Source organism: Geospiza fortis, unplaced genomic scaffold (assembly GCF_000277835.1).
Source record: "Geospiza fortis unplaced genomic scaffold, GeoFor_1.0 scaffold224, whole genome shotgun sequence".
NCBI lineage: Eukaryota > Metazoa > Chordata > Aves > Passeriformes > Thraupidae > Geospiza > Geospiza fortis.
The window spans coordinates 64296-91607 of record NW_005054448.1 but is presented as its reverse complement, the minus strand read 5'-3'; the positions used below and the strand labels follow the sequence as shown (position 1 = coordinate 91607).

The 27312-nt window shown below is 50.2% G+C and overlaps 1 protein-coding gene across 1 annotated transcript; it reads right to left on the bottom strand.

The window, feature by feature from the left end:
• Positions 1-26861, bottom strand: NF2 (neurofibromin 2). Its single transcript, XM_031062447.1, has 15 exons — positions 26735-26861; positions 25600-25722; positions 23353-23436; positions 18911-18979; positions 18684-18766; positions 17990-18065; positions 17630-17764; positions 15112-15186; positions 13526-13639; positions 10462-10584; positions 9937-10154; positions 9213-9318; positions 4079-4206; positions 1706-1865; positions 1-36 (listed from the first exon to the last, which is right to left on the bottom strand). The coding sequence occupies exons 1-15, from the start codon at positions 26744-26746 to the stop codon at positions 1-3; spliced, it is 1542 nt and encodes a 513-aa protein (XP_030918307.1). The 5' UTR covers positions 26747-26861.
• Positions 26862-27312: the final 451 nt, after the last annotated feature.

The window sequence follows — 27312 nt, the reverse complement described above, 5'->3', positions numbered from 1 at the left end:
TCAAATGCAGATAGGTCTTCTGCCCTGGGCTTGAGGCTAAACCAGCAAAATAAAACGAACAACAAATAATAATAATAATCCCCGTGTGTGACACAAGGGCAGGGGATCTGTGGGATCTTGGGGCTTGCCTGGAGCAACCGGCAGCTTCCAGGTGAGGCAGAGGGTTGGTGCCATTGAAGTATTGCTGGACTGATATCCCATTCCCAGTGCCCTATGTTTCCTTGCCTTCTCCACAGTGAAGACAAAAGCCCTGCTGACCTCCCTGAGCAGAGCAGGCTGTAATTTCCCTCTGATGTCTCCACTAATAGTCTGTTATTTGGGAACCTTTGCTCCGTGCTGAGATGCAGCAGCCGGGCAGCCCCGCTGCCTCCGGAAGGGAGGGGACAGGACAAGACTCCATCTTCAAAGGCAGGCAAAGTGACAGCACTGTGACAAGCCCTGACAGACACAGTAATGATGGCCCAGCCACCCTCTTTAAGGGAGACAAATGGGACCATCAGCTCTCTATGAACTCCTCTCTGTCAGAAGTGAAAATTTAGCAGTTTTTGTTTAAACCAAGGACTTGGAACACAGAGACAAATCCTTCCAAAACCTACTGGGAGCAGAAACGCCTCCAGATTCTACAATGACAAAAGGGGTTGTGAAGATTTTTATTTTCTCTGCTCTAGTGTGACAGGAACCTGAATTGCTCCAGGCCAGCACGGGGAAACTGGCGAGTGAGCCCCACTAGATTCATTTTCCTGGCCTAATTCAGTGATCACAAACTCCCAGCCACCAAAGTCGGCAAGAACTGATATTTCCAAATCCTTTCAGACATAACTTCTGGCTGGGAGTAGTAAAGACAGCAGAATTTGTTTTTCAAGCCTGCAGTTGTTACCACAGCCTGCCTCCTGTGCCGTGTGGATTTCTGAATCCTTCCCGAGGACAGCTGCCAGCAGAAAGCCAGCCAGGAAAAGCCTTTGCAGGAGAAAAAGCCTTTGCAGGTGAGTGGGGCTGACCACCACCATCCAAATCCAGCATGGACGTGCCTCCAGCCCCTCGTTACAGAGCCCAGCACTGAGGCAAAGGAAGAAGATGGGATGTAGAAGAATAAAGAAGGGGTTTTGTTGTGAGCTTTCAGGTGACCCCCGGGTCTCAGACCCAGGCAGCCTCAATTTTTGGCTGAAGTTCCTCATGTCAGCCCCACTGCGGGAGGCAGGTGGCTCCAGGGAGCAGAGGTCTCACACCCCCTGCCAGCAAAGGCTTTGCTGTTAGTGACTGAAGCTGCACTACAGGTTTCTCTAGAGAGATTAAAAGAGAGAAAGAGCTTTTGGCTTTTTCCACTGAGAGCTCCTAAGCCAGGAGTATTTCTGCCCTCATTATTCACCAGACAAGCTCAGTGCTCATATGGAACAGCTACAATAGGCAGGGAGGGCTTTTCCTGTTCACTGGGGATGCAGAGCCCTTCCAACAACATCCTTGTACAGCTTTTAAGGTTCAGAAAGACCTTCAGCCCTGGAGACCCTCACATCCCTTCCCACAGCACTGGAGAGCCCAGGCTGGGTCAGGACACCAGGACCATCAGAAGCTGGAATTCTCTGATCAAAGCTATGCAGCTGGGGAAGAAAGCCTAGATCCAACAATTTTATTATCAAAAGCAGGATGATTTTAGGGTTCTTTTTAAAGAGTTTCATCAGGGGGGATACAAACTGGGGCCTTCTGATACCTTTTTAATAGTGTTGTGCTTGCTGTTGCCCCGGCTGGAGTTCTCGTTGTGCAAAATATCCAGAGCTGTCTCTCTCTCCTTGAGCTTCAGTGCCTCAATTTCTGTCTTCAGCTCATTGAGCTGCTCCTGCAGGTGCTTGCTCCTCTCCATGTACTCCACCCTAAAACACACACACAGAACAGCCCTGGGTTAGCACTGACCAGCTGCACCTGCTGATGTGACACCTGATAACAAAATTATAACAGAATTTTAACAGAAACAGCTTTTCTTCATTATTTTTAGCGTGTGGAACTGATAATATCAGTTTATAGCACACAGTGAGCTACTCAGAGCAATTATTCGTTCCTTATTAAAGGGGACCCAGACAGCCAACCCAGCAATAAAAGTGTAAGTTATATTATTATTGTACAAAATTAAACCCAAGCTGGGTGGTATTTTTAAGTCTCCCAATTTGCAAGTGAAGCTGACAGAGGTTTATACCACACAGTGGTTTAAGCAGCTACTCAGGAGAGCTCTACACCCCTGCATCCCTTCCCAAACCTGCTCCACAACCCAAATCCACAAATCTTTCCATGAGGAAGGACCCTGATGTAGTGACTTGTCATGTTTTGGAGGATTTAGCTCGTAAACTGTGCGGGAGCAAGTGTTGTCCCCAAAATATCAGGGATCTTGTGGACACAAAGCACCCCTGGCAGAGAGAAGTCTCCCAAAAAGAAAAGCAAGAAAGGGAAAAAACCAACCCCCAAAGCCAGCCATTCCCAGGACTCGTCCTGAACTGCCTTCCACAACATAAAATCAACTGCAAAAATCACCCCATGAGTTTTGTACCTGTGATTAACCCCCTGAGCCAGATCAGAGGGCCAGCAGGGTAACAGGAACCCTTTCCAGTGCCAAAATTTGTAAAGAGGTTTATCCCAGCGCCCACAAAAAGAGAACAGCCCCAGAGAAGACAGGAAAAGCATCCTATTGCTTTCAGCATTTGGCAGAGGCAGCTCTCCCTGCTCAGGAGAGTAGGATGACCTAGATAGCAACCTGGGTACAGAACCAGGAATTATCCTGTTATTTTCAGCTTCTATCTTTTTCCTTCCGGCTTTGGGAAAAGTTTTCAGAAGTTCTTAATCTGTCTCTAGGTCTGCGATTTCATACACAGGAAAGGGCACTGAGCAGAGGCAAAGCAAAGCAGCCTCTGGGATCCAGGGGTGTCAGTGTAGCCTCGGGAAGTTTTGGCCAGAGTGGGATGACAGAGCCATTGTGGCTTTGATCTACGACCCAATCGATGAACAAAGCACATCATTACTACCGAGATTAAAATCTGATCTGCTTTGATTTCTGCTCAATTGGTAATTTCGAAGGCTACACTTACACCCTCAGGAAAACACAAGATCAAAGCTCATAATCACATCCAAACTTGCTGGCGAACACTTTTTATCCAGGAACGTGACACAAATGCCAAGGAAAAGGGGTTAAAGCCCTAGTGCAGGACCTTAACACACCCCAGCTATCACCACATTCCCTGGACACCTGCAAAGCCCCAAGCTCAGGCCTCCAGCACTCAGCCTGCTGTTAACTCTTTCCATCACCATGGGCAATTCCAGCCTGAGCAGGAGGCAGGATTCCCAAAGGGAGAGGAACTGCCTGGAGCAGGGCCCTGAGCTCACCTGGGAGCAGGTGGCAGGGACAGGTCGGTGACACCAGGTCCCCACCAGGGAAAGGCTCAGCCAGGACAAGCCCAGAACTGTTCAGGTTGGAAAAGCCCTCTGAGGTTAACAAGTCCAACTGTTCCCCAGCACTGCCAAGGCCACCACTGCCCATGTCCCCAAGTGCCACATCCACATGGCCTTTAGATCCTTCCAGGGATAGGACTCCAGCACTGCCCTGGGCAGCTGTGCCAGGGCTGGACAACCATTTCCATGAGGAAATATTCCCTAATGTCAACCCTGTCCCTGCCCTGGCCCAGCCTGAGGCCATTCCCTCTGCTCCTGTCCCTGTTCCCTGGAGCACAGCCCGACCCCCCCGGCTGTCCCCTCCTGGCAGGAGCTGTGCAGAGCCACAAGGGCCCCCTGAGCCTCCTTTGCTCCAGGCTGAGCCCCTTCCCAGCTCCCTCAGCCTCTCCTGGGGCTCCAGCCCCTTCCCAGCTCCGTTCCCTGCCCTGCACACGCTCCAGCCCCTCCAGGTCTCTCCTGGCAGGAGGGTCCCAGAGCTGCCCCAGCACTGGAGGTGCCCCAGCAGTGCCAGCTCAGGGCACGGGCACTGCCCTGCTCCTGCTGCCACCCCAGGGCTGACACAGCCCAGCTGTCCTTGGCCTCTGGGCCACACCTGGCTCATGTCCAGCACAAATCCCAGCCCAGCCTGGATTGGATGTGTGCCACATACTTCTCCTTCTCGATTTCCATCGACAGCCTCTTCATGTCTGTATCCTTGAAGTCGAAGGAGAGGCTCTCACTGATGAGGTTGTAGCTTGGCAGGTCAGTGGGCAGCGCTGTGGTACTCGAGTTCATGGACTGCTGAAGAGAGAGCACAAGTTAATCACTATGGGCCACACAAGGGTCACTACAGCCAATGTTCTGCAATGCTGATGTAAAATCAGAACAACACTTGAGCCCAGTCATGAGCACAAGATCAGCCTGGACATCCCCTTGCTCCATTCCCAATTTGCTCCTCAGTTCAAAGCCATTGCTCCTCCAGGATTCTTTGCAGCCCTAAAAGAGGAGACAAAACACCACCTGCCTTCAAAATCTATTGACAGCACTTGGTAAAATCAAGGCTTTATCACTGCTGTGTCACTTTAAGCTGCCTCTTGGGAGTCATCTGTCTGCTATTTAACATTCATTCAGATTTATAAAGTTCAAGCTGTGAGCGGGGACAATGTAAGAGCCTGTGTGACAGCAGAGTCCTGCACTCCAGAGCTCCCCAAAGCCTGAGCAAAGACCAATGTGACCCCAAGGATGCCATTCCAGCAAGGTCCATGGAGATGCACTGACACATTTTTATCTCCTCAGTAATTTACAGCTCCAAAGGTTTAGAAACCACTTCTAGATTCAGCTGGAAATGGAGATAACACAGCAAATCACTCCTGGAACACCTGAGCAAGGATTTGGGACTTTCTTCCTCCTGCAAAATGCTTTGCTATCCCCCAGTGACACACACTGCCAGGCCCTCAGATTTTATCTTCTCCTTAAAAATGACCCTTCTTCCTCTCAGTCAAAAATTCTGTCACACCTCTAACAAATGGGCTCATTAGGAGGAGAGGAAAAGCCTGCTGGAGTCATGGCTCTGCTCCTGCAGCACGCTGGATGAGGTGGCAAACAGGGCACACGTCAAGGGTGGCACAGCAGCATCAGATGGGGCTGAGTCACAGCTGCTGCCAGCCTGCTCAGCCCTGCTCTGGGGTATGAGAAATCCAGCCTGGCATCCCAAAGATCCCCCACCTCCCTCCCGGATGCTCCTTCTTGCTTTAAGGGATTCCTGTAAGGAAAACAACGTGCCCAAACCTGGAATGGCACTGCTGGGTACCTGCTCTTACAAATGAGAGTTTGAGCTTCCATTGGCTCTTTCTTTCTCCTATTTGGGATACTCCAAGCACTGTTTTCAGTCAGCTCCTCTTCAGCAAGACCTGCAAGCACTGGGCTGACAGATTTACTCTGCACAATAACCTGCCTCTTCCCTCACCACCAGCCTGGAATTCACAAACAGCCAGGGCTCGTTCCCAGCTCGGACAAATCTGAGAGGGACAACATTTCATCGAGCGGCAAAGCTGGAACACAAACACCTCGTACAAGCATAAACAAGGAGGTGCCTCAAAGTGCACTTGGCCTGGCTGGAGCCTTCCAGGTGAGTTAAGACCCACATGACAAGGAAACCCAACTCCTTCCTCCCCCTTTGCTGCCAGCACAGAACAAAGCCACATTAATTCTGCAGCAGGCGCTGGAAGGGACAGCTCAGTACCTAAATTCCAGTCTCGAAGGAAAGGGGACAGGTCTGCCAAAGCACTTAACTGATTTAAATACTTGCATCCCATTGACATTCAAGTCCCTTCCCTGTAAGGCACACAGGCGTTCCCAAAGCCCTTCCCACGTGAGGTTCTCCTGTCCCTGCAGCGCAGGGGAGCCAGGAGCATCCAAGCCAGCCCACTGGCCGTCAAACAACCTTTAGCTTGGTTTTTTTTTCAGTACAAGCTTTGTTGGTTTTTGTTTTTAAAAACTCCCATCAGCAGCAGTAACAGTTGAGCAGGAATTTCAGTCGTTGCAGCCATTAAGGCCTGAGCCAATTCATCAGGGTTGCTACAGCCACTACTTCCCTCTCTTCCCTTGGCACTACTTTGCCATGGAGCAAGGAAAAAATTGGTGGAGAAGTCAGAGAGAAGCAGGAGTGAGGAAGAGTATGGAAAAAGCAAAGAGTGAGCAGGTTCAGAGCTCTCAAAGGCACAGGATTGATATCTGGAACAAAGATATTACAAAAACATTTAACAGAATCATGGAATGCTTTGGGTGTGAAGAGACCTTAAAGCTCATCCTGTTCCACCCCTGCCATGGCCAGGGACACCTTCCACCATCCCAGGCTGCTCCAAGTCCCATCCAACCGGGCCTTGCACATTTCTAGGGATCCAGGGGCAGCCCCAGCTGCTCTGGGCACCCTGTGCCAGGGCCTGCCCACCCTGCCAGGGAACAATTCCTAATTCCCAATATCCCATCCATCCCTGCCCTCTGGCAGTGGGAGCCATTCCCTGGGTCCTGTCCCTCCATCCCTTGTCCCCTGTCCCTCTCCAGCTCTCCTGGAGCCCCTTCAGGCCCTGCAAGGGGCTCTGAGCTCTCCCTGGAGCCTTCTCCTCTCCAGGTGAGCACCCCCAGCTCTCCCAGCCTGGCTCCAGCCCTTGGAGCATCTCCATGGCCTCCTCTGGACTGGCTCCAGCAGCTCCGCATCCCTCCTATGCTGGGGACCCCAGATCTGGAGGCAGCTGTGCAGGTGCAGAGGGACAGAATTCCTGTTGCAGATTCCCTGCCATTAGCAACAATCCTGGGCAGCTCTTTGAGCAGGTGCTGTTATTTCTAATCCAGGGCCATGGGGTGATAAAAGGGACAGGGAGCTTTTTCCATATGTGTTCCCTGACCTGGAACAAACTGCAGAGCCCTGTTCCTGCACTCCAGCAGTTTCCTGCCGTTAGGAGGAAAGCAGCACGGCGGCAGCACCATCCCTTGGATCCCTCTGGAATACAGAGTGACAAGGAGGATCCAGAGGGAGCACAGAGCAGGTCAGGAGGGTTCCCCTGCAGGCAGAGCTCCTCCTGGTGCTGCCACTGCCTTTATTTTGGGCAAGCCCAAAGCAGCCACTTAAAGCTCCCACAGGATCAGAGAGGAGGTGGTTGCCTTTAGCTGGCACCTGAAGGGCACTGAGGGAGGCAAAGATTTGCAGCCAGGTCCGTAAGGAATGAGTTGTTCTGCAAGCCCTGACGGCCTGAGACTCACACCCACATCTCACTTCTCATGCATCACCTACCAGTGACATCATAAAAGCAGCCTGGGCTTCAAGGACTAAAAAGACACTGAAACAAGCTTTAAAGAGCCAGGATTGGAAACTGGAAAGTCGAAAAATATATCTATTGAACTGTTTCTTGAACCTTTTCTGCAGCACAGAGTTAGGTCAGGGATTGGACTCCATCTCTGAATGGTTTCTTCCAACCTAAATGATTCTACATCCATCCACTCCCTCCTTCCTCTCTTGCTCTAGTAAAGTCCTGCTGAGTTTCCAGTGCCAGGGGATGACAGCACAACTCTGGGACCATGGAAAAGAACAAGCCCAATGATACAGCCCCGTTCAGGAAGAGAAAAGTCGGAATCCTGCATGGTTCATCAGAGCTGAGGAACTCAAGTCTCCCAAAACCAGCTTTCAAAACAGGGTCCTTCCACGTGCTGGCAATCCAGGGAAGTGTAACAGAGGATGGAAGCACCCAGCAAGGTGTTTTCACCTGGATATGGACATGCTGGGCACACCAGGCTCCTCCTGACCTTAAAAACAACAGCCAGGGAGTCTGTGCAGCACAGGCCTCATCCCTCATCCCAGGGCAGGGAGAGGGGCAGGAGGAGCAGCAGCTGCATGAGGAGACCCTGCCACCAAAATGGGGAGGAAAAAAGAATTTCCCTTCCCAGCAGGCACTGGCAGCTGTGTCTGGAAGGCCAGGGCTCTTTAGGGAAGGCAGAGGACACAGCCCCATGTGTCTGGAAGGGACAGCTCTGCCTCCAGGCAGATGCAGCTGGAGGGGCTGAGCTCCATGCAATCCCACAACATTCCCCTAATGAGGCTCTAATTCCACAGGCACAGAGAGCAGAGCCACCCAGCTGCTCCCCTGCGCAGGGATTTCAGCACAAGGGCTTCGAGCTGGGGCTCTGCTGGTTCCACAAAGGATGGACATGGCAACATGAGGGAACATGGTGGGCAAGAGCTGCCCAAATCCCACACTGCCTGGTGCAGCCACACAGCACAGTCCAATGAGGACAAGTGTCTCCCTGTGCACAAGTCAAAGCCAGAATTAAGGAGCTGGTGCATGCCAGAATTCCAGTGACTTGTAAAAGAAGAAGCACTCCAAAGCTGGGCTTTATCCAGCACTCACTTGACTGAGTGTCCCAGAGCTGAGAGCACCTGATTATTTCCCATCACTGTTATTTTTAACAGCTTCCAAATATTCTTGCAGTGAACTCCAGGGAACTGGGATGAAAAGTTGCTCCATCTCAACCCCTCTCCAATCTGCTCCTATAAAGTTTCCAGTCGAAGGGGGAAGGAGCTTGCAGATACAAATTCAAACCACGGTGCTGGCCTGTCCATAACTTCCATCAAGCCTATTTCTGATGCTCCTCCCCTTCCCCCAGGCCAGGAAGGAACAGGTGTGAGCTGCAGGGCTGGAGGCACCTGATAGGGTTTGCAGACACAATTAGGGAAGCAGAGGAAAAGAACTGCCAGACAAGTCAGAGCATTGGTCATCCAGTCTGGCTTTTCAGTGCCCAGCAGGAACCAGGACCAGATGCTTCAGAGGAAGGTGTGAAATCCTCTTAATGGACAATTATGGAATAATCTCCCTTCAAGTAAGTTTTTTTCCAGCACATGAAGGTCCAGTTTATGCCCAAAGAATGAATTCACAGGTTCTGAACAGTGTTTATCCCACCTAACAAGAATAAGGGTATATTTAACCCTATTTTAAAGGTTATGGCTAAGCTGGTGCACTCCACACGTGCTGGCAAAGTGGCTCTGACACGGCTGCTAAATTGGTTTAAAATTTGCTGCTTTAATTTCACCAGCAGCTCCTTTGCTCTCGTAGCAAGAGGTGGGTGGAAAAAAAAAAGAGCATAGTGAAGTTGTGCTGGATGAGATGCAGGGATGAAAAGGGCAAGCACTGCTCAGGATTTCTGAGCAGCAAAGAGACAGCTCAGCCCCCTCCATGACTGGGATGGAGAAGGAGGCTCCTCCAGGCTACACAGGAGGGCAGGGAACTGGGAATTACAACACAGATCTCTCTTACTGTGTAGGAAGACTTGCTGGTGATCTCCAAGAGCTTCTGCTTGGCTCTGCGCTCCGACTCGCGAGCCTCCTGCAGGTCCTGCTTGAGCTGATCAGCCTCCTTTGCCCTGCAAGGACCAACAGCAAACAGCAAATGTCAGACTGCAGGAATGAGAGGATGGAGAAGCAGGATCACACTGTGGAGTAGGCAAGAAGAGACAGAGAAGGGCTGAGTTCATCCAAGCAGAAGGGCTGACAGCCAGCAGGCTCTCACACAGAGAGGAGTAATCAGCTGGAAGGAAACAAGGCTGATCTTTTACTTGCTCACTGCCACATTCACCATGGGACCTGGGCTTGGGTATCAAGAGGATGGAAACACCAGTTTTAACAAGGAGCAAAGTCTCTATTCAAGGCTAACCTGGAACAGACCTCATGGTTGGAAAGGAGAACTGAACAACTGAGGGATAAGTAAAGGAGTAAGGAGAAAAAAGGAAATGTACATCTACCATCCAGAGGAAGAACAACTCCCAAGTGTTATTAACATTGTTGAATACTTTGGGGAATGCAGGGGAGGGTTGCAGAAAGCCCCCAAAAGCAGAGCTGGCTTTTGGAGAGGAAAACCATCTGGGCCAAAGAACCATTTGCTGCCAGACACACGTGGGAAGCTGAGGGAGGATAACTCAGAGGGATAACTTGAAGGGAATGGGAAGCAAAGCAGAAGCAGCTGCAAGGTTGTACCCTCTGACCTCCTCTCTGACTCCTCGGCCATTTTCAGTGCCAACATCTCTGCCTCCAGCACCTTCTGCTCCATCAGCCTCTTCTCCTCCTCGGTGCGGATGGCCGTGGCCTTGATGCGCTGCATCTCCTGCTCGGCCTCGGCCGCCTTCTGAGCCAGGAGCTTGGCCTCCTCCTCCGTGATCTGCGCCTTCTCCGCCAGCAGATCCGCCGTCTCCTCCGACCTCATCTGACAATTGCAGGACACAAAGCCATTAAGCACAGCCAATGTCTCCCCAAATGTGCCCACAGCCCCCGGAGCTGCTGCCTCCGACACGCTCCATGGAATCCCTCCCTTCAGTGAAAGCCGCCAAGGCTGGGATGTGCCCAGGCTCTGTCCCAAATCATCCTCTTTGTGCTCCTCCCAAGCAGCCCAGCAGGATGAAATAGCTCCATCCAGCCTGCTCCTCACTGGCCACTGGCAACAGTTTGGGAGTTAGGGCAGTCATAGAGCACTTCCAAAAACACTTCCGGGAAATGGCCTCCCAGGGACCTACCAGAGCCTCGTTGGCCATGGTTGCCTCCTCCTTCAGCTGCATCAGCCTCCTCTCCAGCTCATCCCTGGTCCTCTCAGCTTCTTCTCTCATTTGCTTCTCTCGTGCCAGGCACTGTCGCTCCATCTGGGGAAAAGGGATTGGGGAAAGTGAGGAGAAAAACACACCATGAGGAAGGTTTTCCATGGATGAGAAAGAGTCACAGGTGAGGTCAGAGCACTGCTGCCTCCTCTCTGCTTAGTGACAACAGGAACGTCCTTGGACTGGGGTGACCTGACCAAAGAACAGAATCATGGGATCACTTAGGTTGGAAAACACCTCCAAGATCATCAAGTCCAGCTGTTCTCTCAGCACAGCCAAGGCCACCCTAACCTATGTCCCCAAGTGCCACATCCATATGTTCTTTTAACCCTTTCAGGGATGGTGATTCCATCCCTGCCCTGGCAGCCTGTTTCATGCTCCCTTGATAAGTGCCAGTCCTGAGACAATTCCCATCCTCTGCTCGGGCTGTCACTCACAGCATGGCCACAGGAGCTGCCTGCAGGTGACAATGTCCCCAGACAGTGTCCTCCTAGGCTGAGTCACAGGCCAGACCAGGACAATTGGGTCTCAAGATCTCCAGCTTAACTCTCTGGAGTTTCTTACAGCAGGGCTGGGCTTAAGGACAGTCTGAGGGCATCTCCCAAACACTGAAGCACATGGCAGGAGGCTGAAGGACAAGGATAGCTGCTCCTTTTGATCAGATATTCAACCCAGCATCCTGGAACCTTCACTTCCATTCGTTCAGAGGGAGGTCACACAGAGTGCAACCATCTCTACCAGATTGCAATTCCTGGATAAAACAAACCCTCTCTGTTTGCAGGGTACAGCAATGCTTCTCCAGGAGGAGAAGATCCAAGCCACCAGGACCTGCCAGCTCTTCCCAGAAGATGCTGGGAGGATTGCTGTGCCCAGGGACTGCCTCTTCACTAGCCAAGAGCCCAAGGGAGCCATTGGGCTAATTAACACACTGAGTTTAATTCCTCCAGTCCCACAGGGATGGGGCATTATAAATATCCATGCTGCAGCCAGGACAGGAGACCTGCTGGGTTTAATAAGGGAAGGAAGTGAGACAAGCCACATTTCTCTACTCCTTGGACACCAGCTGTGCTCTGAAAGCGGGACGCCCACTGTTCCAACCGTTCTGCTTCCTTCCATTAAAGGTTCCCCTCATTAATTATCATTATGATCTGCATCCCGCTCAGGACTCCCATTAACAAGAATTCCTGATCTAAAAGGACTATTTGAAACAAGTAAACGACTGTGGATGCCGGGGAGGGAGCAGGGCAGCCAGCCCACACAGGAGCCTGACCTCTCCCATGGAGCCCAAGTGCTCTGGATTTGGGAGCTCACTGGAGCCATAAGCTGCTGCTCCCTCCCAGAGCCCTCACCTCTTCCAGCAGCCAAACAAGCACAGGATCTCAGGTGTGGCGTTATCCAAACACATCCAAACTCACACATTGTAAAACTTAAAGATTCATGGAATTGTTCAGGTTGGAAAAGCCCTCTAAGCCCAAGGCCAACCATTATCCCAGCACCACTGTGTACTCCACAAAACCATATCCTTGAGTGCCACATGCACTTCTGAACTCTTCCAGGGATGGTGACTTCACCACTTCTCTGGGCAGCCCATTCCAATGCTTGACCACCCATCCCTGAGGCTGTCAGCACTTGGACACCGTGCTGCTCCTTCCAAGGACCTTCTGCTCCACTAGGGACATGGCTTAGGGAACACGGTGGTGGAGGGTTGATGGTTGGAGGTCTCAGAATGCTTTTCCAACCTCAATGGTTCCATAGTGCCAACTCCTCACTGACCAGAGGAATTCCTGTGGGAAGCACAAAGTCCCTCTTCCCCAGTGGAGCTCTCCTACCACTCCACAAGCTACATGAAGGAAAACTGCCTCAGGGGGTGCCTGAAGGACAAGTCACATCCCACCTCCAGCCCAGCTAAGCACCTCAGCACCACACAAGCACCTTGGGCGGTACATGAAAGACAAGACACATCGCATTTCCAGGCTGGCTGAGCACCTCAGCACCACACAAACACCAAGAGGTGCCTGAAGAACAAGCCATGTCCTACCTTCAGCCCAGCTGAGCATCTCAGCACCACACAAGCACCACGAGGTTCCTGAAGAACAAGCCATGTCCTACCTTCAGCCTAGCAGAGCACCTCAGCATCACACAAGGATTGAGAGAAGTGCCTGAAGAACAAGCCATGTCCTACCTTCAGCCCAAGTGAGCACCTCAGCAGCACACAAAGACTAAGAGAGGTGCCTGAAGGACAAGCCCATTTCCCATTTCCAGGCCAGCTGAGCAGTTCCACCCCACACAAGCACCTCTGTGCCACACTCAAACCCAGAAACACCCAGACCCATGAGCACAAGCCCCTGCTGGGTGCAGTGACTGCTCTGGCTTCTCCCTCTCTCTAGTGGCTTCCCTGCCAAAGGGCCATTTATATTCCAAGCACCAGTGCTCAGATTAGCTGTGTGGGTTTCAGTGAGTAGAAAAGGTCTACGAGCAGCAAACAATGATTCATACAATTCAATTTGCTGATCTCTGCTCGTGGGCTCCACGCCGCTGCCTCCGCCGCGCCGTGCCGGCCGCCCGGGCTGACCTGCGGCACGGAGAGAGGCCAGCGTGGAATTAGCATTCCAGGCTGCACAGCCTGTGCATTCCATCACCCTGCAATTAGAAATGAGCCAAAGAGCTACAGCAGAGCACAGCTCCCCCTCACAGCCCCTGATTAATCAACTGTCCCAACACACGGTCTGCCACGCACTTGTAGACACCCAGGGCAGCTCTTCCCTCCCGTCCTCTCAGGTTTGTTCCCAAATTGGGGGCTGGACTCAGGCTGCCACCAACCTGCAGAGCCAAGCTGAGATGATTGGAGAGCTGGGAGCAGGCTACTAGAAAATGTTCAGCTGGACCTTCCCTCAAAGCTGCTCTGAAGCTATTCCAGAGACCTGTCCTTCCCAAGCCCGTCTGCATTTCTGATTTTGGCTCACTGGTTATGGGATATGACACTCACCTGTTTCCTGGCCTTCTCCTCCCTGGCCTGTGCCTTCATCTGCTGCACCTCCAACGAGTCTGCCTTCCTCCTCCTCATGAAGAGGTCGTGGTTCCCAATGCACAGCTGAAGAATCTGTTGCAGTCAGGGGTGAAGAGCAGAGAGACACAGCTGTACGCGTGATGGCAATGAGGTGGTTTGTATTCTTGACACACAAAACCACTAGAATTGCTTTGATTTGGTGCTTGTTAGCGCTTCCACCCGCTGAGCTCCAACCCTGCGAGCTCTCACAGCTGTAGGAGGGGCAGGGAGCCAGGTCCCACACCAAACACCAGCTCCTGGGTACAGCAGCTCTTTGCAGACACCAATTTTCTGTGCCTCCAGCACAGCACGGGTGTTGTTTCACACCCACTCTAAAAAGGCAAGAGGCCAAATAATGAAATAAAAATTTCTGCCGCTCTGCCTTGTTCCCTGGTTCTCACTGCTCCTTTTCTTTAGGCTCAAGATGAACTTGTACCTTCTCCCCAGTCTACATTTAAGGCACTGAGATTAAAAAATAAATTAAAAGGAAAAAAAAAAGGAAAAACACTTTCCACTTGGACAAACAGAAGGCTTATCAAAAACTTGCTTGGGCATCTCCAGATGCCTTTGCTGAAGGGATTTGAGCCCCACTGTGGTTCTCTCTCTGGTGAGGACCAGGGAGGTGGCAGTGCTAGAGGAGGGTTAGCACAAGGTGGGCACACAGAGGAGTGAAAAGATTTTTTTAGCAATAAAAGCAGGGTTCTAAATTTGGATTCTTTTCTAAAGGACTGATTTACATGCTCTTCTTCCATTTCATAAGATCACAAGAATCATGGAATGGTTGGAGTTGGAAGAGACCTTTAAGATCATGCAGTGCCACCCCCTGCAATGGGCAGGGACACATTCCACTAGCCCAGGGTGCTCCAAGCCCTGTCCAGCCTGGCCTGGAACACTTTCAGGGATGGGGCAGCCCCAACCCAAGTCAAATGACTTCTCTGAAGATTTCAGCACAATGAACCTGATGATGCAGGGAATGAGGAAGCCCCATTTCCTATGGACTATGAAGCATGGCCAACAACAGGACAGCAAAGGTACCTGTGTGACCTAACAACAGATGCAAATCCAGACCATCAGCTAAAGCTGGTCTCCAGCCTGGACAGCTCAATGTAGCCCATCCTTGTCCAAGGAGTGTCCTCAGAGGGGGAAAAGCCAGGACTCTGGTAAATGTGCCTCCCAAAACAGGGAAAGCTACGACACAGGGCAGAATGGGAAAGATCCACATGGGAAGAAAGAGGAACTGAGCAAAGCTGGGAGTTGTATTTACTAAGTGCTTCCACTATTTAGGTCAGCTGAAAGCCAAGAGCTCCTAGAGGGAGCACAAAAACAGGGGAGGGGGAGAGGTTCTGTGGAGCAGCTTGTCTTGAGTCTCCCCCTTCCTTTCTTCAGTGAGCAGAAACTGCTACACCCCATCACAACCACACAGCAGCAGCTCCCTCTCAAAGGAAAAGCCCCAAAAGCTCGTTGTGTCACTCTCTCTGCAGAACCCACTGCTGCAGGCAGTAAAAAAAGGCTGTCTGTGCACTTACCAGCTTATTCACACGCAGCTTTGATGAATTGAATTTAAAAACATCAATCTTTTTGTCCAATGGCTTAATCGTAAACTGAAAAGGAAAAAATAAAGAGGGAGAGAGTTATCAGAGAGTGGTGCATTTAATAAAAAGGCAGCTATAAAATTCTTCCTGAAAGCTCTGGCTCAGAGCAGGTCAGCAGGGTCAGACACACGGCTCAGAGCCGTCCCCGCGGCTCTGAGCCAAGCAAGAGGACTCGCATCAAAAGCAGCCAAGGAGACAACTGTTCCTCCTGCCAGGAAAACATGGGGGCCACAGGAGCTGGTGTCCTCTGCAGAGAGCCCTGCAGGGGTGGGGGTTCAGCTCAGCACCTCCCCACGCAAAGTGCTGCTCTCCTGGGAACTGCAGGGAACACAGAAACCACAGCAGGAACTCAGGATGCTTCCAAAGGGAGGAAGAACCAGCTCAGCACCACAGAATCATTAAGGTTGGAAAAGCCCAAGATCCTAAAACTCAAGCGTCAACCCAACAGCACCATGTTCACCCTCAAACCATGTCCCCAGGTGCCACATCCCCAAGTGTTCTGAACACTTTCCTTGGCAGTCTGGGTGAGGGTTTGACAGCACTTTAATGAAGGAATTTTCCCTAATATCCATCTTAAACCTTCCCTGGCACAACTTGAGGCTGTCTCATCTCATCCTGTCACTTTTTACCTGGGAGAAGAGCTCAACTCCCAGCTGGCTGTACTCTCCTGTCAGGGATTTAAAAGGGCAGGAGAGCTGCATCAGGAACACAGCAAGGAGCTGCTGCCCTTCCCACTGACACCTCCACTCACAAGAGCTCCCCAGAAGAATTTTCCATGCATTTTCTTCTCCAGAACTCAGATTTCCCCACAATTCAGACTGTTATTCCCTGGCTCTAAGTTGTATTTACAGTCCATGTACCAACCAGCCCTACCCATGGCCTGGCTTCACCCTCTCCACAGCTCTCCCACAGGGAGCCCAGTGGTGGCACAAATCCCTCAAGGGCTTTGGTAATGCAGCCCTTGGATGGAGAGAAGCCTCTGCACTATCAAAAGGGTACTTGAAGAGATGGAGTGCTCTGCAAGATGGCATTTTTTAGGAGACATGCACATATTCCATCACTCCCCCACACACTACAGAAATAACGGGCTGAGGAGCTGGAGCAGACAGTGTGTCCATTAGAGTGGGAGATCTGTCAATACACGGCCCTGCCTGCAAAGGGCCCTGTCCTGGCACTGCCTTGCTCTGGCAGTTTAAGAGCCAATCTTTTAAGACTTTCACAAAAGCAGACGTGCATGAACGTCCCTGGATTTGAGCTCCAGCAGGGCCCCCAGCAGTCACTGAGAGCAGCAGCAGGAACGTGCTGGGAGAGGAGTTTCAGCTCTGTGTGAACAGTCAATCTTTGTTAGCAGGGATAACCCCCAGTGTGGTGTCAGCAGAGCTGCTGCTCCCAGCTACTGGCCCTGTTTGCATCAGGTCAGGCCTGCTCGTGGGCACCTGATGACACAGATGATTGAGCTGATGGAAAGGATCCATCCTTCCCCTGGAGAGAGCTCTGACACAGCCCTGTGGCAAGGCTGATTATGCAGGGGTCAGTCCCTGCATTCTGGGGAGCTCCCACTGCACTGTGACAGGCAGGGAAGCTTTGGAAGTCACTCAGTGCTGGGCTTTCTGCAGAGTCCTGAAGCTCTTTAAGGAGTAAAGCAAGTGGAGACAATTCCAGCACAGATTTACTGCTTATGAAACTTCACAAGACATGCAATAAACGCAGCTGATGAGAAACCTTTAGCTGCTCCCCTGATCAATATCATGTTTAGATTAGAAAACCATTTTTAATTAAGAAGTTAATTCTCTTCCTTACCATGAAGGCAGCTGGTTTCTTTGAGCAGCTCTCTCAGACTTAAAATGGAGCTGCTCAGTCCCCTCTCCTCAGCCAATTGCACTTCTGTTCTCAATTAGGTTTGGGGGCCAACAATCCCAAAGACCCATATTTAGACTCTGGATTTAATAAATAACTATCTAACAGCGGGCTTAAATTGCTCAACTTCCTAAAAAGATTCCAGCTGCTATGCCAAGCCCAGCAGCCTGAAACCCAAGATGATGTAATGAGATGGCAAGAGCTCTTCTCCCCAGGAATACATCTCCCTGTATTCCATAATACAGAATACATCCACAGTAATAAATACTGTAATATATGCAGTAAAGAAGAGATTTTAACTTCTGAACTCTGGTATTTGGGCTAAGAACATCAACAGCAATTTTGGGTTTTTGAAAAGATTATTACATAGAAGATTTGAAACCAAAGAGGAGAACCAGCTCCCCAGTGACCCCTTGCACGCCCACTCCTGCACAATTTCAGGAAGGCTTGGATTAAGGTTTCAACTGGAGGAGTTGAGCTGCCCTTAGCTAAGCTGGTGAGAGCTAGCACAGCAGACAGAGAAGCCAAAAGAAATAATTTTAAATCCCAGTTGTGTTCTTACTGCTCTCAGGGAGGAGGTGGGACACATCCATACCTCTTTATCACTGTAGGAGATATTCCGGATCTCGTTCCATGGGAAGGAGATTTTAGGGGTCAACCTGTTGTCTGGGTCATAAATGTGAAGACCCAAGGCATCAACTCCAAGGAGCAGCTCTGTGCCCTTTTTATTCTGCAGGAGGAAAGGAAAGAGCAGAAATCACTGGGAGGGTCAGATGTGAACCACTGTTCCCTTCTCAGCCAGCCCCGAGCAGTGACCCAGCACTGGGTACCAGGAGCTGCTGCCTCCCCTCAGCACAGGTGGGGTCCCCAAATGCCACCTCCCAGCTCTCCTGGCTCTCCGGGACACGGAGATCACCCTGGCAGGAAAACAGAACCCCCAACCCACCCAACTCACCCTGATGGCGAAGTAGTTCACACCGTACATTTCCAGGTCCTGGGCTATCTTCAGATACTCCATTTCAGCTTCATCTCTGTCAGGCAGGAACAGTGTTTGGGAGGATCAGAGAGGGACATGGCTGCTCCTGCTGATCCTAAGCACTCACCAGGCTTTAAAGCTTGGACTGTCTCTATCACACAGGTCAATCCTGTCTTTGCTGGCAGGATCAATAAAGTCCAAGAGCAAATCTCACTCTGCAGTTGCCAGCATTTGAGTGGCTGCTGAGATGCAGCACTCCAGGCCTGGCTTTGTTCACCTCCCAATCCCTTCAGCATAAATAGGAAATCCCTGGCTGGGATGCCACTGTTTCAGATCCATGGCTTTACGTTTATCCTCCAAAAGGAGCATTTTGCCACCTGAGGCAGCCATATAGTTTGAATTCCTATTTCTTCTCCCAGATCCCTGATGCAGGTGAGTCCTTACTTTGCATCATTCCTAAATTCTCTTGAAGGCCCCGACAATGACCAGGGGACAGCAAGGCACAAGCAGAGCCATCAACAAAAGCTTTGAGCTCTTCCCAAGGCTGCTGCAGAGATGTGCTGGGATTAACCTGCTGGCAGAGCTCATCCAGTGCCTGCCCAAGCTTCCCAAAGCCTGGTGACTCTCCAGGGGAGGGGACCGGCCCTGACCCAGCCCAGCAGCACAAGCTCACCTGGCTCTGCCCCGGTGCTCTGCGTACCAGGCTGTTATCCTTTCCTCCCACATCTCTGGAGTCATCTGGTACAGGTTTATTACCTGGCATAGGTGGGAGACAGACACCAAGTCACAGTGCAGCTCCTGGCTCAGCAAGAAAGCCAGAAACACCAAGACAGGTCCCAGGAGCATGTCCAGCCTCAGGACAGCTGGACACTGACTCCCTGATGCTGCTGAGCTCCTTACCCGCTTGGGAAGCAACTCCTCCTGTGCCAGGAAGCCTCGCTTGTGGACATTGGGATCGTAGTCACCGTACTGGGGAGAAGCACAGACACCACACCCACCCCACGTTAACAACAAGGACAAGTCAAACACTTCACCCCTCACAGCCAGCCCTGAGAGACAGCAAACACGGCCTGCTCAGCCCTTCACCCCACAAGCACAGAGCCTGCTGCTCTCTAAGGGGAATAACCTGGGTTTCTTTGTCATTTCATTGCTAATAGAGACAAAGAGCCTCCTTCTACTCAAGCAGCAGAGCTGGGAGAAGAACAAAATTTCCCACCATCACAGAATCATTAAGGTCAGAAAAGGTCTCCAAGATCAAGTGCAGCCTGTGACTGAACACCCCTAAGGTCCCCAAGAGTCACATCTGCTCAGTTTTTGAACACTTCCAGGGATGGTGACTCCACCACTTGCCACAACTTCAGCTGATGACCATCACCAGTTGATGTCCTCCAACAGTCCAGCTGGACTAGATGATGGTTGTCTATTCTATTCTCATTATCATGCCCTAATTAACATTGCTCCCAGTGCAGGGCAAGACTATACACTGAGAGGTCCTTGTGATTCCACAGGTAGTGGAACAAGGAAATAAGACAGGGAGAGAGACCTGTCCCCAAAAACTGACAGATAGCAGTGATCCAGGTTAGGCAGATGGCAGTTCCTCTGTCGCTGCTCATCACTCTAATGAATAAATATCAAAAAAAATTAGAGGAGTATGACAGATTCCTCTCAGGCAGGTGGTGGCTCTTCTGTCAGAGGGTCTGTTGCTCAACTGGGTCATGGAATCCAATTCAGATTTGTTAAGCACATCCACTAATTACTGGTATTTGTTTAGATTTACATCTCTTTGAGCAGCATATAAAGTGACTGAGAAAGAAAACTGCTTATTAACAGATTGAAGAGCCGCGTGTCCCTGCGGTGCATGTGAAAATGAATTTACCTCCTGCACGGCCTCAGAGGGCAGGAAAACGCTGCAAAACGGCTCCTCCAGCAGCCCAGCAAATTCAGGGGGAGAGGAACAAAGCATGTGAGGCACGTACACGGAGTGCTGTGACTTCCACACTTCCTTCACCTGGCAACCAGGACTTCTGCAGTGATAGAGGTGACAGTGCCCGACTGCACGAGCACAGCGCCGTTTGCTCAAGCCGCTCATTTGCAAGTGGGGCAGCCCTTCCCTCCCTGCTCTTCTGAGCAACCTTCACTCAGGAAATGCAAATGGTGACAATTTCTAAACACAGGACCAAGAGGCACCTGGTGGTCATACAACAAGTCAGGAGGCTTTTCCTCTCAGCCTCCTTTTTGTGCCAGGACCTTCACACCGTGCACCAAACCCAGAGCTCAGCATCAAAAGTCTACACACATCCCACCTCTGCGCTTGGGAGACAACACGTGGGGATTAAAGACACAAATATTGATTTGGAGCCAATGCAGATGCAAAGGGAGCATGTAACAACAACCAACACTGACTCAGACTTCAATTAATAGAACAAAACCAGCCCGGATTTCATCCAAGAGTGGGGGCAACTCTCTGCCTTCCAAGGTCTTGGAGCTCCTCAGGATGCAGCACTCTGCAAGTACATGGCCCCTGAGCCTCCCTCCAAAGGAAACAGCACTAAAAACGTGGCACTGGTGAAGGAAGCAACTCCAACAACTTTGGACAGGCAGCAAGTGAATCATTTTTAGGTGATGAACATAATAGTAAATAGGATTAACATGATTATTTTCTGTTGTGATCTTCTGCGGAAGTCTAAGACTAAGTATGGATTATGTGACTTTTCATGTGCTAAAAAATACTGTCGTGTCCCAGAGGAATATTTGTACTGAGAGGGGAGTCTGGATGAGAACATTAATTATTCACAAGTCAAAAATCAACAAATGGCTTAAGTATTGCAGAATTTGTTGGCTCAAATGATTTTGCAAATGTACTTTCTAAAGGCCTTTTCAATTAAACCATTACTTTCAAACTGTCATGGAATTTCAGCTCTTGTTAATTGAACTGTATGATTAATATTCATGATTGGGCATGGAATTGCCTTTACCACATAAATACACCCGGCTTAGACTGTTGGATAAACACAGGCACGCTCAGCTACAAATTAACACCAAGTATTGCTTGTTTGGGGGAAAAACAATAATAATTAAAGAGCTGTTTGCTGGGCTACAAGGTCTGAAGTGCTGAGAGAGTTGCAGCACAGCAGCGACCTGCATTTAAGGGGCAAAAAATAGAAGAACCTCCTGGATGTTCCCATTTTTTTTCAGTTGATCCCACGTCTTTCCCAGCTATTTAAAACCTGAACCACCTCCAACCTCTAAAAGGCACGTGGGTGGTTTGAACAGGGCTGGAGAGGAAAGCACATAGTAATTCCCCAAATGAACACAATGAGAGAGAAATAAATAAGCTGTTATTTTTACGACCCCCCTGTTTCCTTTGCTGTCTCAGGTTGGGGTGAATGGACCAGGAGCACCTGGCTGTCAATAAGTGGCTGCTGGATGCACACACGCTGCTGTGTCAGGCTATTATGGCCCTAATCATGCAAATCAGCATGTTATTAGTGAAATTACTGCACTCTCTGCCTGCTTTCTTGCCCAGGAAGGACATCATTATCCTATTCAACTGGAAGGAGATGACCTGCAACATCCTTCTTCCCAGCTCCCTATGGAAGATGTGCTTTCAGCTTTCACCTTTGCTGGGAGTGAAAGAGGAGGGGAATCCCAGGCTGGAGGGGCAGCAAGGAAAGGGATGTCTGAAGAAAACCCTTTAGTGAAAAGCAGAAAAGTCATCCCTGCTCCACCTTCTCCTGATCTCAGCATGGTCAGAACTGCTCTGACTCCATGTGAGCTCCTCCCAATGCCCCAGGACATTCAAGGTGCCAGGGGGACAAAGGGGAGGGCACAACCGACCTGCACCAAGTCACAGCCTGTACCCAAGGAGCTGTCCCGGCCATGAGGTAACAGAGCTCAATATTTACCCAACATTTATTCATTCTGGCAGCCAGAAAAGTCATTCCCTACGTATCCTCAGCTCAGGTCAATGGAAGGAAAGCCAAGGAAGTGTTTACTCATGCACTCTAATAAGAGTGATGAATGTTTCACACAAACAGAAACATTTCTGAAAGCAACTTTTCTTTGCCCAGCTGATGAGTCTCTTGAACAAAACATGGTTTCATCAATACTCTGATTATGAGGAGAAAACACCAATTTCTTGTAAATTCTAACCCCATCAAAGAACATGGCACCCAGGGCTCTACTCAGAGTGTCAGCTGAAGACTTATGAGAAAATTATATGGCAAAGGGAAAAAACAACCTGGATCAGGCCCTCTCTGCTGGCAACAGGGCCAAATCCCCTCTCCTGTACTGTCAGCAATGATGGTCCCACAGAGCTGCTCCTCCTAAACCTCTCCACAGCCAAGCTCCTCAAGGACAGCTGGACTTTGCAGAACCAGGGCACAGCCACCTGCCTGTGGTCCTGTGAGCCAAACCTTCCCAAAATCCCACCCAGAGTCAGAACCAGCAGGAGGTGCAGAGACAACATGGCTGGGCTCTGCTCAGACTGCAGTTGCTCCTCTCCCTCCCAAAACAGGATCTTTGCACACCCAAACTGGAGCTGAGCTCCAGGAACTGTTAACTGAGGAGCAGCACATGTTGTGCATACACAGGGACAAATTATTGTCCCTAAGTGCAACAGTGTCCCAGCCACTGAACCCTGGGCTGCTCCCTCCACCCCAGGAGTCTCTGCGCTGGGCAAGCTGTCCAAGGCTGCACACCCCAGACTGGAAAACAGTGTCCTCTGGAATAAATCCTCAGCACAACACACCCACTCTGGGCCCAGAGCAGAATGCAGCAGAGAAACAAGAGGAATTCAATGAACACTGACTTTTCCCTCTGTCTGGTGAGGCCAAACACCCAAGATCAAACCCAAGATAAAGGGAGAAGCCAGGAAAAGCCCTTTCACAGTGCAATAAAATGGATGTGACAGTTCTAGCACTGAAATAAAGTCATTATCAAGATAAGTATTCTGCAGGAGCAGTGGAGCTGGGAGTCCCACAGCTGGCTTGCCTCTGGCTACACTGGCAAAAGCAGGGAGGAGATCCAAAAAAACTCAGGCTCAGGGAATTCACCTGCTCAAAAGTGAGCCATAGTAAGCCACACTCAAGCAGACTCTGCAGCTAATGAGCTAAAGAGCATTTGCTAAAGAGTCCTGGAAAGAGAAATCAAAAACCCATCCAATATCTGGAAGTAGCCAGGAAGCGGCCATGTGGAGAAGGCAGCAGTGCTGGTGTAGCCCCTTCACTTCCCAAGCTTTCACAGCTTTCCCTGCCTTCCCTTTCCCCAGGAAGGGGTTCCAGCACAAAGCACCTGGATCAACACCAGCCCAGCAGGACCTTGGAGCATCCCTTGCTGCCTACCTTGGCTTGGACAGCATAAGAGGCCAGCAGGACAGAGGCTTCAGGAGGACAGAAGATCTTCTCATCCAAAATCTGCTTCTTCACCTGCACACAGAGCAGCAAAGGACAGATAGCACACGTTTAGTGGAGCACAGCAGAGCATGACTGTCACAGCAGATGGCTGCAGTTTGTTTTAACTCGAGCTGTCAACCACACAGAGTTAACAATTTTCCTAACACTAATCACAGTCCAGACCCAGGAAATCTCTGGCGGCTCAGAAGGGCTCAGGCTTTCACAGACCACCTTCCTCAGACAGGTTGGTGAGAAGAGCTAAATTTATATGTGGAAAAATGACAGCAGCTTTATCCTGTTGCTAAAGGCAAGGGGTGTGTGGGGGGGGAATCTTGCATGTAAACACAGCGATAAAACCTCTTCAGGCACGAGCTACGGATTGATAGGACATCCAGCCACGCTGCTAAATAAAAGAGCAGTCTCTGAGCACTGCAAGCTTTGCTCTGGGACATTCAGGCCTCATTGTGAGTCAGTGCTCACCTGTGCTGGAGGCCAATTCCTTGGATCCCAGCACAGAGAGCTGCAGGTCACCTCTGTGGCAGAGCTTTCAGCAGCAGGCAGAGCCCCGCGCGCTCCCTGGAGAGCCAACGTGCAGCTCCCCGAGGCCACAGCTCCACTCCCCTGCCTCCTGTGCATTCAAAAATTAAACCTGTCATGTTCGATAGTTTTTGGGTTGACACACTTAATTTTCCTGATTAAAGATAGGAGGGGAAAAAAATTTAAAAAGCCTACGATTTCCTGGGAGGCTTAAATGGATTGTTGGAGATGCAGGAACATCAATTTGAATTTATAACGTGCTTTGAGTCCTCAAAGTTGGGTACAACATAATCACAGCAGATATTCTGCTGCATCAAGATAAAAAACAGGAGAGTTTACAAGCTTAGATGTGCTCCTGTTTCCCAAACGCATTCAGGAGCCCAGGTTCCTCTCAGCACACAAATCCCAGCAGCAAAGTCATGGTCTGCATTTAGAAAATGCAGCTTGAATGGCTTTTCCTCTCTGATTTTCCTTCTCAAAGATGCCAACAGCATTTTTCCTCACTGTGGATAAAGCTCCTGGCAAATGAGGCATTCAGAAATAACCCTACAGAGACACCAGTGCACGAGACTGAGCTTGGAAATTAACAGGAATACTTTGCATTTAGACCACTTTTGGCTCTGGAGAAAAAAGATGGACTTTGGAAGAGTGAGGAGCATCAAGAGGCTGCTGAGCTCACTTGGAAAGGGCAGGACACCCTGTAGGCTACAGAGGTATTCCCAAATCCAGGTTGTCCTGACTTTGGTGTAAAAAACCTAAGAATGAGTGACTTAAAAAAATTTTTTTGTAATTTATCTTCAAATTAACAGCCAGAGAACAGCTGAAACATCCCAGTGAATACCCAGGAGTCTGACTAGGAGGGCTCTGTTCCCTGTAACCATGCTTGACACAACTCTTCTGAGGAAGAATGTGTCAGAAAATGGATTTTGTGGCAGAAAATTGATCATGTCTCTGAAAGAGAGCTCCTGTGATAGCAGCTCCTTGTTACCAGCCGTGCAGCACTGCCACATCATCAGCTGAACTGATTTCTCAGGACACAAAGTTTTGTAGAATAATTTAAATAAAAAGACCCAACCAAGATGCGCTCACCAGAGCTTCCAAATGCTTTCCTGTAGGGCAGGAGTTCCTGGGGCAGGTGAGACTGTGAGGTTTCCCCTCCTGCTCTGTTTTTCCATCAGAGAGCTGAGCTGCTGGGACGTTCTGCCCCAGGTACCTGAAGGCTGTTTGGTGAGGAGGGGAACTTTGCTGGCTGCACTCTCCTCTCCAGGATCAAACTCCCCTGCTCCACACAACACTGCTGTCACATCCAAAGGCAGCTGCCACCCCTCAGCACAGCTCATCCCACACCCTGCAGAGGGACACGAGCCCTTGGCTGCCAGATCCATGTCCCTGAGCCACCCCCCATGGATATAATGGATCACCTCATCCTTCTCAACTGCCAGTTCAGAGGTCTGCCAGTCTGGGCAAGCTGCTTCCTCCACAAAAACCATCCTTCACCTATTTTAGGAAGCTTCTGTTGTTAAAGACAAGTCCCTTTGGAGAGGTGTGAACATAAGGATGTGGAGCACACTCTGCTGACCAACTCTCTGACCCTGGGACCTTCTGCTCATCCTGGTTCACTCTCCCTCAGGTTGGATAGCAGTGTGTATTGACTCCTACCTGCAGGAAGAACAGGTGCTGGGTGATTTCCTGGACCAACTCCTCCTCTGCATTCTCAGGATAAAATTTGGCCAGGAAGTGAAAAGTTTTGGGCTCTTCTGTGGGAACATCATGATCCAGGACCTGTGGGATACAAAAGCCATTTGGTTTTTTCAAGGCAAGACCCAGCTCCCTTCTGTTCAGATGAGCACATATTCTGTCAGACACTTTTAGACATTTAGAACAGACCTAAATAGTTCAAACACCGTAGTTAAAAAAAGAAAACAAACATTTCTGACACTCCTAATGATGCAAGGGAACAAAAAAAGGCAGAAACAAACAGCATGAGAAATGAGACAGTGAAGGTTGATCCTGATCTGCCACGTGCTCGTTGCCTCTCCTGATACTTGCAGAGAGATGTTGGATCCTGCTGCGCCACCACCCGACCTTCTCCTTGTTTTCCTGCACTGAGTTTATCTCACTGGTGTTTCTTACCACCTTGCCCTGCTACTGCCCAGTTAAATGTTGGTTTAAAACTCAGCCTGAGAGGTGAGACACCCAGGTCCTCCTCGGTGTCCCTGACCATCTGGCTGTAGTGTCACATCCTTTGGATGTGAACAAGCCACAGCTGACACCTCCAAAACCCTCCCCTCCCAGATTTGGGAAGTATTTCCTCTCTCACCCCCATCTCCTTTTCACTCTGGTTTTTCTTCCTCCCAAGCTCTCTGTATTTCTCAACAACAGACCAAGAGGCAACTCCACTTTTCTGCTGATGGTTTTGTGTTCAGGGGCACAAAAGAGACAGTTTTAAATTTCATTTGCTTTGCAGTCACCTGAAGTGCAGCACCCCAGCATGACTGGGTCCCAAAATGTCTCCAGGGGATTCAGTGTGCACAGAGGCTGGGATGGGGCACATCTGCCAGCTTTTCCCAGTCTGACACCCCCAGATAGCACAGAGATGGGATTTAAGTGCATCTGTCCCAGCTCACCCACCACACAACCCCAGGCATTCAGACAGAAGGACATTCTCCTTTGTTATCCCACACAACCTCTCAAGGGAAATATCCCTGTCCATGGCAAGGGCTTGGAATGAGATGAGCTTTAGGGTCCCTTCCAACCCAAATCATTCTGGGATTTTGTGAACTTTGGTTCCAACCTTCTTGTCCATTTTGAGCCAAGCCACCGTGTCCTTGATGGTGTACTGCAGCCCAAAGAACCAGGTTTCCCGCAGTCCCAGGGTCCTGCACACCAGATCAAACAGGTCCTTCCCTTTCCACTTCACCTGCCAGAGAGCAAACAGGAAGCAGAGTTATAAAGGTGGATTTCAGAACTTCTCTCTGTTCACCCAAATGCACTGTTTTCACCTCTCAAGGTCAACTTTAAACCCCTGTGAATGCATCTGGTACAGACATGAAAACACTCTAAGGAGGCACACGTTATCTCTTTCCATCTGATCTCATCTGCAGATCACCAGCTCCTCCCTCAGTAGGAAACTGAAATGTGATTTCCCCCCTTTTCCAAAAAATGACACCATAAAGTCCCTGTTTCTTGCCCTGGGAAACTAAGGGTTCAATTTAGGCTCTTGTTAAGCTCAGGTTAAGGCTCCTGACATGTTTAGGTTCCTGCCTGTTGCCAGGAGGGAATAAAAATCCCCTTTAACTGCTCCTTGGTGGCTTTAATGTGTCTCCCTACAGGCCCAGGAAGCCCTGCACAAGCACCACCATCAGCACCAGG

What these genes read in the sequence shown, in the direction of transcription:
- NF2 (XM_031062447.1), bottom strand. An exon ending in GAGCACCGGGGCAGAGCCAG is followed by an intron (nt 18,066 to 18,683) that starts GTGAGCTTGTGC and finishes CCTGCCTGACAG; the next exon opens with AGATGAAGCTGAAATGGAGT. An exon ending in TGAACTACTTCGCCATCAGG is followed by an intron (nt 17,765 to 17,989) that starts GTGAGTTGGGTG and finishes TTCCTCCTGCAG; the next exon opens with AATAAAAAGGGCACAGAGCT.